General features: G+C 32.8%; 2 protein-coding genes across 2 annotated transcripts; one reads left to right on the top strand and one right to left on the bottom strand.

Annotated features, from left to right (window-relative positions):
- Positions 1 to 4,670: 4,670 nt before the first annotated feature.
- Positions 4,671 to 11,042, top strand: LOC133682562 (heterogeneous nuclear ribonucleoprotein 1-like). The gene is made up of 6 exons (XM_062105951.1): positions 4,671 to 5,167; positions 5,265 to 5,391; positions 5,531 to 5,579; positions 5,674 to 5,914; positions 6,272 to 7,475; positions 10,503 to 11,042. Exons 4-6 carry the CDS (start codon positions 5,693 to 5,695, stop codon positions 10,514 to 10,516), a joined length of 1,440 nt encoding a protein of 479 aa, XP_061961935.1. The 5' UTR covers positions 4,671 to 5,167; positions 5,265 to 5,391; positions 5,531 to 5,579; positions 5,674 to 5,692; the 3' UTR covers positions 10,517 to 11,042.
- Positions 11,043 to 16,320: 5,278 nt separating this feature from the next.
- LOC133681817 (cytochrome b561 and DOMON domain-containing protein At2g04850) lies at positions 16,321 to 17,913 on the bottom strand. The gene has a single exon (XM_062104973.1). The coding sequence runs from the start codon at positions 17,763 to 17,765 to the stop codon at positions 16,557 to 16,559; it is 1,209 nt and encodes a 402-aa protein (XP_061960957.1). The 5' UTR covers positions 17,766 to 17,913; the 3' UTR covers positions 16,321 to 16,556.

Genomic DNA, 17,913 nt, shown 5'->3' with positions numbered 1-17,913 from the left:
AATAAAAGGAAAAAAATAGATAAAAAAATAGAAGAAATCAACTAGAAACTTTATTTATCAATGTTAGCTTTTCTTATTAGCTTTTAATTTATGCAATAAATATTTAGTTAAAAAATAGCAAGCATGCTTAAAGGTTACAAAACTAGATGTGGATATGTACCATATTATTGTTTTTTAAAATAATATTTAAATGCTGGAAACATGTTAAAAAAATATATAATTTAGATTATAGACTTGACCGAGTCAAATAAGTTGATTCTTTTTAATTACATGAAAAAACATTTGGCAATGATAACAGATGAATCAAGATTTTTATAAGAGCAATCAAGATGATTTGAGAAAAAAACCTTTTTCCATAAAGAAAAAAATATAGTTTAATTTTTAGCCAAATAAATATGGAAGGACGGAATTGGATAAAAGGTAACAAAAAAACTTGCCTCAATCAATCCGAGTTAGCATGACAAACATGCAACTTGGGTAAAAAGAGGTGAATTAACTTGGGTTAACCTGTTAATCTCGTAACTCAGGTCATAAAATTTAGATAACCCAATAAAAAAATAAAATAAAAACCACAAAAACCGTTGAAAAAAATTTAATGTCGAACGATAAAATCGAAAAAGAAAATAAGTAAAAAAAAAATCAACTCATGTTAACTATTTAAACCCTTGACCCGAGTCATTATACCGAAAACATCATACATGGAAAAACCTCAAAGTTCAATCCCTATCTATTCAAGTTTTAAAAGATAAAATCGGAAAAAAATATTAAATTATATAAAAAAACAACAACTAAAAGAATGAAGATAAAAATTGAAATAAAAAATAAATTAGAGGAAAACATTGAAAAGAAAAACCACTTTAATAAAAGGAAGAAAAAATTAAAAGAATGAGAACCAAATTGAAAAAAAAATATACTATAAATCTAGATTGAATGATAAAATTAAAAACAAAAAAAAATTATATACAAGGTTCAAGAAAAAAATATTAGAAATCAAAAGAATAAGGACCAAATTAAAAAAAATATACATCACAAATCAAGATTGAAGAATGAATTTGAAAACAAATAAAAATAGTACAAAAGTTTCAAGAAAAAAAATATTAGAAATCAAAAGAATAAAGACTAAATAGAAAAAAATATACACCATCAATTAGAATTAAAGGATGATTTTGAAAATAAATAAAATTTTTATAAAAATACCAAAAATAAAAATAAAAAATAAAAAAAAATAAAAGTTAAAGTTAAAATATCAATAATAAAATATACAATGAAATTTTGAATGCTTAATTTATTTTTCAAGAAAATGAGAGATAGAATAGAGGAAAAAAAACCCCACCCATGACAATCTTCCCTGCCACCGCTGCGCGTCGTCCCACCAAGAAGAAGACGTTGTGAAAATTTGTTTGACAGGATGAAAGAATGTTTTTAATCATTGGAAAGAGTTATACGCGCCACCAAAAGGTGGTGAGCGTCTCTACACAGTGGATATCCTAACCACTTTTTTTTTAATAATATTTTATGTTTATTAAATAAATATATTACCCTCAGTCAATTGAAAAGTAATAAAAACACACGGTGAAAGACCAAAAAAAAAATCCCCTAAACACAATCATTAAAAAAATTAACTAAAAAAATCGTTAAATCATTTTATTATGTGAAAAGAATAAAAAACTTTTACATACTAGAATTAAAAAAATTTACCATGCATCTAAAGAATATTATGCTTTTTATCAATACTGAAAGGCCACGTTAAAATATAAAAATATCCTTCACACCAAAATAATAATAATAAATATTTTTTTGAGAAAGACAAGAAGACTATTTAATTATACTGCAGCGGTGACGTGCAATAAATTTGCTTTTCATTTTAGTTTTTTTTTTAGTTTTTTGGGTTTAGAGTGTGGACTAGGCACTTGAAAACAAGGGTGAGCAAAGCTTGAATCGAATTGCCTTAATTCAGTATTTGATTCGGTAATTCAGTTTTTATTTCGGTTTGGTTTGAAATCCAAACAAATAAAAAAAATAAAATTTTTCCTTCCAATTTCTATCTCAGGAAAGTAATTAAAAAAAACAAAAAAATTAGAGAATTTTATTTGAAGAAAAATTGAAAACCCAACAAAAAAAAAAAAATCAAACCAAAATATTTGGACTCCCACAATCCCGCTCACCGCTGCTTGAAACTAAAAAGGCTTGTCAAATAGCCGTCGTCCCCTGTCTCGGCGATGCTTATCAGAATTTAGCCATTTACAGTTAATGTTATAACTCTGACAAATCATTTACATTTCAAGCTAGCCATAACCAGACCCAAATCATAAAAAATATGAACCAGATCCATTTAACTGCGCTTGTAATTAAACACAAAATCTAATGCAATCCATGGACATCCTTATAATTAACGAAGCTAGATGGTTTTATTCAACACGTTAATAGGAGACGGAGAGGCTGGCTAGTTTATAGCATGGATCGATGAGCTAGAAATATAGGGTTGAATTAGACGACAGCAAAATCTATCGAGAAAAAAAGAAGAAAAAAGTTAGCCTGGAGGAGGAAGATGATTTGGTGATCACAATCAAGGGAACAAAAAACCTCGATCATTCCTCCCTTTAGATTAATTTATGCCAAAAACACAATTACATGTGATGCATCTCTCTCTCTCTCTCCAAATTATCATCATCCCAGCTAGTGGCAGGCTGGAGGCCAACCGTGTTTCCCACTAACCTAGCTATCCAAGCCACAGGATGGTCAATCCAGACGTCGAAAACAACCACCTTACATCTTTACAATCGAAGAGACCGCGACAACCTAACCTTAAATTGGCCAAACTATAAAGCTGAATCAGCACATGACCTAGCTAGCTGGGATATAATTGCCAGGAGGCGAACTCTGATGAAACAAACGGGAAAATAGCATTTATCCAGCTAGCTAGTGGAGAGACCAAAGTTCCTTTCGTGGGGAGCACCAGCAAGGAATATGCCAGCAATTTGATAAATACAAAATACGACACACAAACATTAATTCCACCATCCAAATCTTAGTTCAAGGGCTGGCTCCCTGTGTCACACGTACAGAACTACAGTACTCCGGTCGTCTTGCCCTTCATGTCTGGTGGATTTTAAGGTCCAACACAGAAGACAACATTGTTCATCGAAGTAAAGTATGTCATGCATATGATTTATCACATTTGCATGGACTTAACATTTATATATAGTTGGTGAAACTATATATGAAATTACCAATATATTTATCAGACGTCGCGCGCGCAGTGAAACTCTTTTTTATTGAGAATATTCGCCCACAAAGTCGTGTTGGAAACCATACAATATAGGAATATTAATTGAAAAAATCAATATCGTTTTTCTTATGTGAGGGTTAAAAAAAAAGAGGGTTGACTCTAGTCATTTCAATCAATAAAAAGGATATATTCTCGACAAAAAGAAAAGAAAAGAGATGTATCCTGTGTATGATAATTAGATTTACCATTAAATTGCCATTTGAAATAACATGAGATTGAATAACGCTGATTGTTTAAATAGTAATTTCAACGTTTTTATGGTTAAGTGAATTATATTTTGTTTTTGGATTATTGAGAAATAAGACTTCCAATCATGTTTTTACGTTTTTTAATTTTTTTTTGAAAAAAATTAAATTTTGTTTTTTTTCTTTGCTTCAAATTAATATATTTTTGGTGTTTTCAGATCATTTTGATGTGTTGATATTAAAAATAATTTTTTAAAAATAAAATAATATTATTTTAATATATTTTTAAGTGATAAATACTTTAAAAAATAATTATAACCATACTTTCGAATAGATTCAAGAGAGAGAGAAAGAAAGAGAAGGGCTGGAACCAGTAAAAATGTAATTGTTCCAAATTCATTAATACGTAACCTTCTTCTGTATTAGGTCCCCAATCTAGATTCTTAACCAATTAGATCTCCAAACATTCAAGAATTCCCAATTAGATCCTTTCACCAGCAAATCTGGCCGAGCCTTTTCTCAACCACGTCCTCATGTGAAACATATTTGTAGATGGAAGGATCAAACTGAGGATTCAGAGGTACATTGAGAAGCTAATTAGTTAAAAAAAAACAAATTTAAAACTCAATTGAGAAAAGGGTTATTGGTTGGGATGCGCCTAAACACCATTTGATAAAAGATTATTTTTTTAAAATTAAATTTTTATATTATTGGATCGCAGAGTTAAAAATATAAAAATTATTTTAATATGTTTTTAAATAAAAATTATTTGAAAAAATAAACTCTATTATAATACTAACCACTGTTTAACTAATGTTGTGTGCTGCACAAGCATTGACAAGACAATAAAAACAATCAAAATTAGGTAATGATCTATCCTACCAAAACAAGGTTTAGCACCTCCAATTTTTTCTTACCTCGAGGAGGTAAGAAAAAAGGGGGGATATTCACACAAAGTGTTGATTGAATACATCAACAGATCACAGCCATAGATCAACATTCTAAGTTGATGACATATGCAAAAGTCAGAAGAATCTATGGTTGAAGTGTAATATGGGCCCACAGGAACAATGGAGCTGAGATCCCATGCATGCATGTGGATGCACAAAGTTGTGTACTTACAAATCCATCTCCATTAAGTATATATGATGGGTAGGAAGAAGAAGCAATGAAGCATTCCATCTCTTTCCCTTTCATCAGATCAGGGGCAAAAAAATACACAAACTTCTCTCAGTTTCCATTTTTGCCTTTCACTGCAAAGGAAAAGTAGTAAATAAAACCAGAAAAATTCAAAATTTGTTTTATAAAAAATATATAAAAACAGAAAAAGAAAATAAAAGAAAATCAGCTCCTTCCATTTCTGAGCCTCTCCCTATATATTCCTCACACCAGACTCCACAAAACTTTCTCTCACTCTCTTTCTCTCTCCAAAACAAAACAACCCTTTTCTCTCGCTAGAATTTATGTTTGTATAAATAAATTTGCAATTTTGTTTGGTGACTGAATTTGCATTAGCTGATCAAAAAATTGAAACACAAATTAAAAGAACTAGAAGACGAAGAAGAAGAGGGCATATTGTAGAGGAGGATGAACATGCCCTCTATTTATATTCTCATTATGCCTCCTCTCAGATCTTAAATTATCAATTTTGATGAGATTTACCGTCTGGGTTTTTCTTTAATCAGTGGATTCTGTAAGATTTTTGAGTTTCTTGATTCGGATCTTTGTAAATTTTGGACCTTTATTGAATTCCAGGATTGAATTTCTGTTTCTGGGGTTTTTTTTTCCAGGTTTGATTGATTCTAGATTGTTGGTTGGCTGATTGATCGTTGAAGGATCTGTTAAGTTTTTGACTTTTGTGTCAAACGAAAATATAGGAGTTTTGTTGTGTGTTTTTTCTTAATTGTCCGAATAAAGGTATTGCCTAAATTTGAATTGCATTCTTATTAGATATAATGATAACTTTGATTCATTGTCTTCTTAGTGTTAACTGTCCTTGTTGGTTTTGATTCGCTATTGAATTGTATGTTACTATGTTGTTGTTGATTGGATCCAGTGTGAAATACGTCTACTGAATTGAAGCAGGTGCTTGATTGTCTAAAAAGGTTTGCCTTTTTGTACTGATTTTATTAGTATTGTGATTTGCATTTGTGAAGTTTTGGGCTTCATATTCACGAAGAAAAATATTTTGTATTGTAGAGATTAAAGAGGAAAAAAAATGCAATCTGATAGTGGCAAGCTGTTCATTGGGGGAATTTCATGGGACACCGATGAAGAACGGCTCAAGGGCTATTTTCGATCTTTTGGGGAGGTGGTGGAGGCTGTGATAATGAAGGATCGCACCACAGGGCGTGCCCGTGGATTTGGTTTTGTTGTATTTGCTGACCCAGCTGTTGCAGAGAGAGTCATTAAGGAAAAACACAGCATTGATGGCAGAATGGTAAGCTTTGTTAACCTTAAAAGTGACTCCAGATTTGTGTGTAATGTAATAATGCTGTTCAGAACTTTTACTATATACTGCACCATACAAAGTGGAGAATTCATTTCTGTATCAGAGTGATGAGTCCAATTTTCTAGTTCTTCTGTAGTAGCCAAGTGAAAATGCTTGCCTTCTCTCAGTTTATTTATTTTATATATATATATATATATATATATATTTATTATTATTATTATTGTGATTGTGATAGGTTTGCTAATCTTCCAAATTTGTGATTTTAATGTACTGAAGTTAAGTCTCAAGTGTTGACAGATTCCCACTGTCTGTGCTTGTTCTTCTAATTGATGTGTTCATCCTCAGGTTGAGGCAAAAAAGGCCGTTCCTAGGGATGACCAGAATATTCTGAATAGAAACAGTGGTGGTAGCATCCACAGTTCTCCCGGTCCAGGGCGTACAAAAAAGATTTTCGTAGGAGGCTTAGCATCCACAGTCACAGAAAATGATTTTAAGAATTATTTTGACCAGTTTGGGACCATCATAGATGTTGTGGTGATGTATGATCATAACACACAGAGGCCAAGGGGATTTGGGTTCATCACTTTTGATTCTGAGGAGGCAGTGGACAAAGTTTTGATGAGGACTTTTCATGAACTGAATGGAAAAATGGTTGAGGTCAAGAGAGCTGTTCCCAAAGAGTTATCACCCGGTCCTAGTCGCAGCCCACTTGGTGGATATAATTATGGTCTAAATAGGGTTAATAGCTTCCTTAATGGCTACACTCAGGGATATACTCCAGGTACAGTTGGAGGCTATGGACTTAGGATGGATGGCAGATTCAGTTCAGTTGCTGGTGTCCGAAGTGGTTTCCCTCCATTCGGTTCTGGTTATGGAATGGGTATGAATTTTGAGCCAGCATTGAGCCCTAGTTACGGGGGCAATGCAAATTTTAATAGCAATCTCAGCTATGGGCGGGGAATGAATCCTTACTATATTGGTAATACTAATAGCCTTGCTAGACCTATAGGATATGATGGAGGTAATGGAGGAAATACTTCATTTTTCAGCTCGGCAACAAGAAACTTGTGGGGAAATGGGGGGCTAAATCATAACTCCAACTCTACAAGTTCAAATGCATACATGGGATCTGGAACTGGAAGCCTTGGAGGAAGCACCTTTGGCAACAGTGGGGCTAATTGGAGTTCTTCATCACTTCCAGTTCAAGGTGGAGGAAATAATGTTTCTAATAGCAATCTGAGTTTTGGGTATGGAAGTGGTGAAAATAGTTTTGGTTTGGGCATAGGTAGTTATGCAAGAAACAGTGGGAACAATGTGGGAGCAACAATATCACATGCTGCATCAAATGGTAGTTTTGATGGAGCATTTGCTGACCTTTATGGTGGTAGTTCAGATTATGGGGACCCCACTTGGCAGTCATCAAATTCTGAGCGAGATGGATCTGTTTCCTTTGGTTATGGTCTTGGCAATGCCACTTCTGATGTTCCAGTCAAAACTTCCCCTGGTTATGTTGGTGGTTATAGTGTTAATAAGAGACAGTCAAATAGAGGTAAGAGCTTCTAGTCTAGTACATTCATTCAGTTGCTTGCTCTGGTTCTTTAAAAGTTCTTTCTTAATATTACTTTAATAAATAATTTACATACTGAATAATTAAGGTTGCTCCTAATGTTCTGAACAAGTATGCTCGAGTCTTTATAACCAGCAATAGCATAAGCAATTAGTCTCCATTTTCTTTTTTTCTATGTCATTTCTCTATGTCTGTGTGCATATGTACAGATGGGAAATAATTACAAATGGTTTGCCCAGAACATTTATGATTTTTGAAACATGAAATCAATTTGAAACAGGGATCTGTCTTAGAATGTCTTGTTTTGTTCGTAATACTTTGGATTCGTCATCTTGCACTTACTGGATGTGGTGTCTCCCTGCAACAGTCAGCTGATATTTGATTTCTATCACTGAAAGTGTTGCTTTAACCCAAACCATTTGACTGCCATATTATTTGTGTTTATTACATTATGACAGAGGAATATTGTTCAATTGTCTAGTTTCAAAGGAATATTGTTTAAGTGTTTAGTTTCAAATGTATGAATCAATTGTGCAATAGATAAGATACAGCAAACCAATTAGCAGAAATTTGCTTGACCTCATGGTCAGTGCAATAGTTGACTGAGATAAATTAATAATCCAATGTTTTGTGAGAAACATGATCTTGTACCAGCCCTATGCACGTCTCAAATTCTTTTTTTTCTGCTATAGATGGTTCATTAGGAACCACAGGCTATTCCCAATGTTGGCATGGACACTCCCTCGCCATCATGCAGAACATGAAGTGTTAATAATGCTGAGAGTTCAATATCATTGTTTTCTATTTTCATGAATTAACATTTTTGGTTTGAGGTTCAGAGGAGCAATCTAAACTTATCTTCACTATTTTCATAGAAAAAAGTGAAAAAAGATGTTCTCTGTGCATAATATATTGATTGGAAAACGAGCCTAGGAAGCTTAGATTGTGTTTACTTTCAGAAAATAGTTTTTTAGTTTCCATCTCTAGTTTTTTTTTTTAATTCTAAAATGATCTCTCCTTAAAAAATCAAGGAATCGCTATTAAATTGCTCATTATTTCTGGTGCATTTCTTCATATTTATTGCAAGTCTGCCTAATTCCCATTGTTGAGATGTAGACAGTTGATGTTTTCCTGGCTAGATTTTACTCTTTTCTGTAGTATCTTTGTTAATATTCATTTATGTTAATGTCCCCTTGTCAAGAGATGTTTCTCGACTAATAAAGCACAAATGATGAGCACAAAACACTTTTCTGCCTCTCCACTTCCTTGTCTTTGTGGTTGATTTTAACATTTTAAACCATGAATTTTAGGTTCCACTATTTTTGTGCGCTATCACACATACCGTTTTTCCTCCATTCCATTGTAAAAACTCACCATTCTGTTTTGGAGCGCCTGCAAATTTTTGTCAGTAAACAGAATACAGATGGCATAGTTATTCTTCTTCCTATAATGTACTCTTTCATGACATTAGTTTCATGCTGGACAGGACATCAGTTTCAAATGTGCACATTCTTTTCTATGAGAAAGAGGGAGTAATCTGTTTAGGTGGAATTTTTCAACGATCCTTGTATTATCAAATTTAAAAGCGGGATTATACTTTGGAAGTTAGTTTATAACCAATGTCAAAAATAAAAGGGAAGCTTAGTGTTGGTCTCTAGCATAGGTTTATCATGTTGGATGTTAATTCACATATCCGCTATGACTGTGTGATGAAGTGAGAACTCACTTGATTTATCATGTGCTTTCCTATCATGTTGTCCTTTGTGTCTGAATAAAAGCCTATATTGTTGCATGAATCTTCTTGTATGCTTTGTTGACTTGAAACATACCATAATGAGATCTTCTGTCTAATTGGACCTTTCTATATTGATTTCCTATATGGATTTTGGCTTAGACAGTGAGCGAGTGAGCAAGAGAATGGTGTGTCAATTGGTTCCCCTTTTGACTCAAGAGAATGGTGTATTCATCTGTGGATCTGTTCTGGTCGACATTTTGACCAGTCAGGTTTTGAATGACTATTTTAAATTAGAAGTTCAACCACCAGCCATGCAAATAAAGATTGAGATAGAATGGCATAGGAGCATGCTCCCATAACAGATTTGGTGAATGAGAAATGGGTGCATCAAATGTGTGCAAGAAATGATAACAGATTAATGTGTTGCATTTTGCTTGCTGCGTTTGCAAGTTTAGTCATCATTTGGTCCTTCTGGAGGCTTCCTATGATAGTTTCTCAAATTAAGTGGATGAAAAAAATAATTGTAAGAGATTGAAATGTGTCAATAGAACATCCTTTGGTTCTTAGTGCATGGCATTGGTTGATTGATTGGAGTTTACATGCTTATTGGTAAGATGTAAAAAAAGACAAGGAAGATTATGACATTGGGATTGATGGGCTTGGGAAGTCCTGCAATCAGGGGCTTATAAGAAAATTGAATAACAAAGACAAATGGAAGTTGGTAATGTGTTGAAGAATGAAATGTTCAGTTAAGCAAGGTTTTTTTTTCTTTTCTAAATGGTGATTCCTGGATTATGAGCTCACTAATCTTGAAGTTGCATTACTTCGTCTTGTATTTGTGAGTGATCAGTTGCAAAGGGTGCACATTCCACTCACAGAAATACAGTTTTGCATTTATCCATTACTTTGGATCATCTCTCTTTACCATCGACTCGCAAATATCTAATAAATATGTGGTTGTAGATCTTATTTTGTTGATTGAACTGCTGAAGTTTTACTGTACCATCCATTTTAGCTAAGAAGCTGAGTGTGGTCTAAGTGTTTGTACTATTAGCATGTACAATGCAAAGTTCTTTGATTTCCTTCACTGGTATCTATGCTGATGACAATGGTTTCTTGTGTAATTTAATTTTTCCCCTGCAATTTTTGAATTGAAAATTGTATGAACAATGTATAGCGATTTAATTTGTGGTACACGAGATATATTTTGATGAATTGATTTTATGGTGCTTCAACCTTTTGATTTTGATGGATAATCTTCAAATTTGTTTCAGGAATTGCTACCTAGCTGGATCATTTCTGTTATCACGAAATATTAGGTGGAGATATTCTGGTGACCAGGTGAATTGTGAATTTCGCACATCCTCTCATTAGCATATTTCAGTTAAAACAAATTGGTTATCTAGAGCTAACTGGAGTGCCTGCTCTGAAGAATTAAATTTAGGGATAGAAGTTATAAGGGATTTTGTGTCAAGGATCGAGTTTTGAGTTACATTTTAGGTTTTTCTTTTCTTGTTCTTTGATTGAGATGTAAAATCAGCTTGCGGGATATAGTCAAACTGCATCAATGCATCTCCGGTGAGGCTGGCGATACAAAAAGATTTAGACTTTTTTTTTTTTTTTTTTACTCCCTAGTTTTTTATGCCCTGTAATTTCTGGCTAAGTTGTGGATTTTTCAGCCATGTCTTGTTCTTCCTACTTCCCATTGATTGGGATCGTTTTTCAGCAGATTGTACCCCAAATTCTTGTTGATTTTACTAGTGTGAAACGTTTAAGGGATACCCATCTAGGGTCCCCACGAATAAGTTGCCACATATTATGATTCTTTTTTCTTGGCTATATTCTATATGCAAAGAGTTGAAACTCGGTATTTGAAATGAACTCTTTTTAACACGTAAATGGTCACATATGCTGACCAAGTAATGTTGATGACTGGATATCTAGTGTTTATCACGTTGTTTTGGTAAGTTTCCCATCAAGCGGATGCAGTAGTGCATTCAGTGTGCTAAGCAACGGGACCCTCAAGATTTCTCAACAGCACATAGCATCCTACCTACTAAGATAACAATTCTGGTCCTCAGTATGCCTAAGCCTATCATGTGGGCACGATTTATTTCGCTTGCTTCCCAGTATGGCATGCAAAGTGCACTCACTTGCATGTACCATATTCCGATATCCATAAATTTTCATCTGGGATAGCCCCTTTTTGTTTCGGCTTTCTGTTTAGACTATTACTGGCCTTTGCCCATTGCCCAGTGCCGCTAAGTTCGATCATCCTTCCCACTTCTGTGTGAATGAACAATGACTTATTCCTCAAATGCTCTGTCTAAGGGCCTTACAGCTTTTAGAGGTTTTATGACGTCTCCAAAAGCGAAGATCGTATTCCTGACCTGTGCAGTATGGCTGTCAAGCAATCCAACCTTCTCATTCACCTGTGCATCAGCAAAGCATTTGATCTTGCTAAGCACTCTTGTTTGGTCGAATGCTTTCTATTTCTACCAGGAAATGAAGACGGCAGGAATTAACTGTCATGTATGTATTTGATTTTTTCTTAGGTTGGTAAGGTGTCAGTCTCGCCACCTAAGCCTGGATAATGAGATGGAGTGTTTCTGAAGAAATCTGTGTCTTCCTTTCCAATTTATAGTAATACTAAATGGTTCATTATCGGTATATAATACTTGGGCTCTATGTTGCATCCTATGTCTAAGCTTGTAAGAAGAAAAAAAAATATTGTCCAAGGATGATAATTAACATAAATTTTATGCTATCAAAGCCGCGTTCGGGACAGCTATTCTTGGTGAGTCCTTCCTTCTCTCTCCATGCCATGTTGCCTCGCCTCCCTAGTTGACCACATGATAACATCCCCCAAAGCCAGCTGAGACCATGGTCCATTTGGCCTTCTACACTCAATTGCTCAGTTTTGGTGCGCCTGATCTGAGCCAAATTTATGGAGGTGTGAAAGAGATTGGAGTTTCTATTGGCCCAAAAGTTGAAAGGACAAGAAAATAAGAAAAAAGGGATCGGGAACGGCTTTTGATATGACCTTTCGGGAGATGCTAATGCTTCTTGCAATCAATCAATTTTCCAAACTTTTACAGACTGTAAATATTCAACATTCCAACCCTGCACATGCAAATGCATAATTAGAGCATTCTTTCTATTTGAATGCCGTACTCGTCAGAAGACTTGGGAAGTCTCTCTCTCTCTCTCTCTCTCTCTCTTGTACAGGGAGGGACCGAAGCCCAGAGAAACAACAATGTACATGCAACCCTTTCCGGGCTAACAATACATGGCACATGCACGTGCCTTCTGTAGCAGAGGAGGAAGAAACAATGAATTTGCAAGTCAATCAGTGCTGCAATTGCCTTTTCGAAGAGCATGCCTGATGGGGACATCTCATTCCTTCCACAGCAGCCTTTGAATTGGAACAACAAACTGGGTTTTGCAGGATTTCTCAAAGGCTATGCTCTAGCAAAGCTGAAGTCACCTCTAGAGTGACTTTCTTGACGCTTTGATCTCAAGGATGCAGGTGATTGGATGCCAATAAATGCAACATCCAGTTCTGGCTTAAGAAAATAATCTATCTATGTGTTATAGGATCTACAAATCTAGAAGTAATTCATCAGGTTAACATCTTATATGATGATGCCATGCATGCTTTCGAATGTAATTTTCTTCCAGAAACTTGCTTTCCTTCAAAGGTTGCAACGTTTAGCATCAAGCTGCTGTGACAAGAAGAAAAACCCTTTCCTTGGCTTTTAACACGATATTACTCGTACCTCTCATTAGAGAAGAAGAAGAAAACAAGAAACAGAATATTAAACAGCTTAAAGAGAACCCAATCAACCGATAAAAATGACTTTTTTTTAACATTAAAATAATAATATATTATATTAATTTAAATTAATATAAATTAACCTATCAAATCTCTTATTCAATCATAATATTATAATAATTATGTAAAAAACAATTTTTTTTATTAAACTAAACTCTCACTCAATCTAATATTATCTAAATCCAGTTTCTTACTGCTTTTTTTAAATTTACTTTCTATGCTTTAGCAATAAATATTTTTTATATATTATCTCTTTTTTGTGATTTATTAGCGATTTATAAGATTATATATACCTGTTTTCATCAAAACTATCTTTTCTAATTTATGTAATTTTTCATTGTTCAGACAAAAAATATTCTTTTTTTATATATAAAAAGCACAGTTCATCAAATAAAAAAGCAACAACAATCCAAAATAATATTCACAGAAAATATGATTTGAACTTTATTTTGGTATAATATCCATGACCACAAACGCAAAAATAAATAAATTCTGCATAGTAGATTAACATATAAAAATTAACTAAATGATTTCTAACATTATATATATAAAAAAGCTATTATCTTATTCAAAAATAAATATTAAATTAAATGGTATTTAATGAAATAATATAATAAATTTAAATTTAATAATTTTATTAAAATAAATCTTAATTAAATGAAATATAATGAGAAAAGAAAACAACATTTTCCAATCTTGAAGATCCCCCACATCTAAGAATAATTCATTGATATTTCTATCTAGCCATCATATACTGTGAATATTAGAAATTTATTTTAAGAAAATAATAGTTAATTGGTTTATTTGAAGCAAAATTAAAATTAAAGCCATTAACTTCTAAGGTTAATTTTTTTTTTGAAAATCATTCTTCAATGAAAATACTTTTATATGGAACATTAGTTCGTTTAAAATTAATAAATTGTGTTTGGAAAATAAATTGATATAAAAAAACCTTTAATTGACATATTTTATAAACCTAAAAACCTTCAATTTCACATTGAAAAGTTACAAAAATTTCTTATACAATGAGAAGCTTAAAAGCTAAAATTAGATCAAGGGAGATCCTTTAAGTTAAGCAGGCTTTAAGCTTAAACCACATATGCTTACTAAGTTTGGCTCAGGAATTGAATTTATTGTAAAATGATTTTTAGATCCATTAAAAAATTGTATTTTAGCCGACCATGAACAAATTATGGATATTTATCTTGCTCTATGGAGTAGTTTTTTTTTTAATAGAAAGATATATCTTTTTTTTTTAAAAAAAATATCATATTATTTATTATGATGTATTTTAAGCCTATAAAGATTATTTTTTAGCCAACCTATGAACAAACTTTCTTGGATGAACAAACTATCTTGATAGTTATCTTCCTCTATTTAAGTTTTTTTTTTATATATGTTGAATAGAAAAATATCTCTTTTTAAAAGAAAATAAATATCATAATTTGTTATGATGGTACTGTTTTAGGCCTAAAAATATTATTTTTTAGCCAATGTATGAACAAACGAACAAACTATCTTGATATTAATTTGTCTTCCCTATCTAAGTAGGGTTTTTTTTTAATGGAAAAATCTCTTTTTTTTAAAAAAAAAGTTTCATATTATTTATTATGATGGCTTTTTAGGCCTATAAAGATTTAGCCAACCTATGAATAAATTCTCTTGATGGTTATCTTCCTCTATCTGAACAAGATTTTATTTTTAATGGAAAAATATTAAGGGTAAAAAATTATTAGATTATTTTTTATGATGGATAATTAAATTTGATAAATGTCGGAAGGGACATTGAAACAGTTGAAATCCTTCTATGAAAAAATGGATTCGTTTCAATTCTTCGGAGTAGAAATTACAATTACAGTATGGTAATATATATTTGATTTGCTAGATTCATCAATTTTAATGGTATAAGACTAGCATTAGAACAAATAAAAATAGAAGAGGAACCATCTAGTAATTTTAATGGTTCAGTGGTAAGAGTTTAAGATCAAGAGATTTGTTCTTTTTATGGTTTCAAGTTCGAACCCTGTGGTTGCTAATATGATGATCACTAAAGGCTTACATGGTTGTTAACTTTAGAGCTCGCAAAATTAATATTTGAAGTACGTATAAACTGGTCCGGATATTTATATTAATATTAATAATAATAATAAAGTAGAAGAGGCAAACTAGCTACACTTGTAGTGATGATTAAATAATAATTAATATTTGAAGTACGTATAAATTAGTCCGGACACTTTTATTTTTATGTTTATTTTTATCACAATTAAATTATTTATTTGCAAAAAATATCTTTTATTTTTGTAATTAGAATTCCCAATTTTATCTAAAATTCAAAGTTCATTTAAAAATGATTTGTTTTTAAATAATAGTCAACTTTGATCCGGGGTTAATTAACTTATGATTTTATAAACAGAGGGAATAACTTACTAAATCATAAAAAAATATACAAGCACTATAAATTATAATTCAATCGTTTTAGAATATTGTGGTTAACAAGAGTTTACAATTGTTACGCCTAAAGTTAAAATATTTTTTTCACTTTTCAAAGTACTAAAGGCCAATCAAATGTTAATCAATTATTTAGAGCATTAATTACAATTAGTTTACAATTATTGCGGTTTATTTCTCTAAGCTTATTAATTAGAAAAACCTTTTTTTTAGAGCATTTTTTTTCTCTATCTTTAATCAATTATTTCTTATCTGAATTATCATAATTTGGGCTAGCATGGAAAAGAAGGAGATCGCAGAGGATTTCTTTCTTGACTTCATCATTATACGAGTTTTCGTGGATTAGTTTTGGTTCTTTTAATCAATTTATTTGTTTTTTTATTGTTTTCAATTAAATCAATTAAAAACTCATTTTAAAAGCTTTAATTTAATATTTATATTATATATTTTTTTATTAAAAATTAAACTTAGAAAAAACTGTCTAAATATTGTTCAATTCTTATCAATTCCCCTTGAATTATTTAGCTTTTTATGATATTAAAATAGTTGAATTATATGACATTTGCATCCTTAGTGTTTTTCAATTATTAATGTATAGGCATATTCGGATTGAAAAAGTGTAATATAAAATATGTTTTGATCTAATAAAAAATTAATTTGGATTGTTAATACTTCATTCTGTATATATAAATAGGAATAATTTCAGAATTTAAAACACACACACACACAATATATATATATATATATATATATATATATATATATATATATATATGATGAAATAAGAATAAAAAATTATAGAGTGAGAATAACACCACCAAAAATGAATTATTTTCTTTCATAAACCGATGAAAAATATAAAACACAAGAGCAGAGCATCCTTAAAAGGCTTGAAAATAATTAATGTACACCTAGATGACGCAAAAATAAAAACGAACAAATTTTTGGCCTGCAAAAAGCACCATTCAAAACCCAATCGCACCAGCTATATATATAGTCTTCTTCTTCTTCTGTTCTTTTTTTATGGAATTCAGAGGTTAATTTCTTATCCATGGATCCCACTTCCTTTTCCAGACCCACAGCTAATCAATCCTTCTCTTCTCAGCTTCTCTTCTTTCGATTTTCTGCAAAAAACCACCCAAGAATTCACTTCCAAAGCTATACAAACTCCTATCAATGTTGATAGGCACAGACAATATCCTAACTTTGCATAAGACCTGCTCTCTCCCATTACTTCAAATCCTTGAAAAACATTCACAACTCCTAGCACAACACAAGCATACCCTACAAAATGGTGGTAAGATTTCCAGTACTTCCTAAACTTATTAGTGGTCTTAGGCCTAAACAACAGTGCCAGTGTTTGCAAAGCCCCGAAGGAAAATGCTGCGAAACCAAGCTTCCTGTGTAGCCCATAAACCACTCCTGGTGATAATTCCCCAAGTCTAATTCCAATGGCAAACCCTACAGTTCCTATGATAAAAGCACAAAGTTGTATCCCTGCATGTACATAAAACCATGTTGGCCCTAGTGCTTGTATGTGCCTCAAATATCTTGCAGTCGCAGCTCCAATTGGGAGTAAGACACCCCATGAGACAGCATTTAAGATTCCATGTGCTATCTTTAATGTCCTGGTATCATCTCTATGGGCAGCACTGAAACCAGACAAGACATCGATGGTGGCAATGGAAGATAGGTCATTGGAGGTCGTCGGATGGATAGCTGGGGAGTAACCTTGAACGTATAGTCCACGGTTCCACACGAAGTGAATTTTGGTCTTGTTTGGTACAAGTTTTAATGTGGCATAAACTTGGATGGCGGCACCATTGTGTATAGTGGCCATTTTGCCACCATAGAGGGTGGCAGAGGAGGATAGAAGGTGGATATCTAGAGGGCGAGAGAGGGGTGGTGATTTTTGAAGCTTTACTGTTGGGTCTAAAATAAAAGGTAAAAGGACTAGCTGACCTGAATTGGGGTCTGGAAAGGCAATCAGAGCACGAGTACCGGTCATTTCAGCCGAGGAAGGATTGATTCCCCACCCTACCCAACCGGAAGGAGAGATGAAGGTACCAGAAAATACAAGGTCTAGGGTGGCATTGTGGGCATGAAATGTCCAAGCTATTGAGGCTTGCTGGGTAGGGAGTGTCATGCATTTTTCAAAGGTCTTAGTGGGTGTGGTGATGCTGCAATGAGCAGAAAATGCAGTTCGAACATGAAAGGAGAAAAGGAAGAGGACAAGGGCGAACAAGACAGGCATTTCGGTGGAAGAATGATGAACAAGACAAAGGGATGGCACAGGCTTGAAGGATCGAGGCAGCAGCAAGCTCTCTTTTGTTAACACTTGTGTGTTAGGTGTATGATGTTATTTTCAGGAAAGAGTGGTAGAACGTTATCATGATGAGTAA

The sequence above is a fragment of the Populus nigra genome, chromosome 2 (assembly GCF_951802175.1).
Source record: "Populus nigra chromosome 2, ddPopNigr1.1, whole genome shotgun sequence".
Taxonomy (NCBI): Eukaryota; Viridiplantae; Streptophyta; class Magnoliopsida; order Malpighiales; family Salicaceae; genus Populus; species Populus nigra.
This window is presented reverse-complemented; position numbering and strand designations above follow the sequence as displayed.

Coding starts and splice junctions, on each gene's coding strand:
- LOC133681817 (XM_062104973.1), bottom strand. CDS start 17,765: ATGCCTGTCTTGTTCGCCCTTGTCCTCTTCCTTTTCTCCTTTCATGTT.
- LOC133682562 (XM_062105951.1), top strand. CDS start 5,693: ATGCAATCTGATAGTGGCAAGCTGTTCATTGGGGGAATTTCATGGGAC. Junction 5,915..6,271: donor ACAGCATTGATGGCAGAATG/GTAAGCTTTGTT, acceptor GTTCATCCTCAG/GTTGAGGCAAAAAAGGCCGT.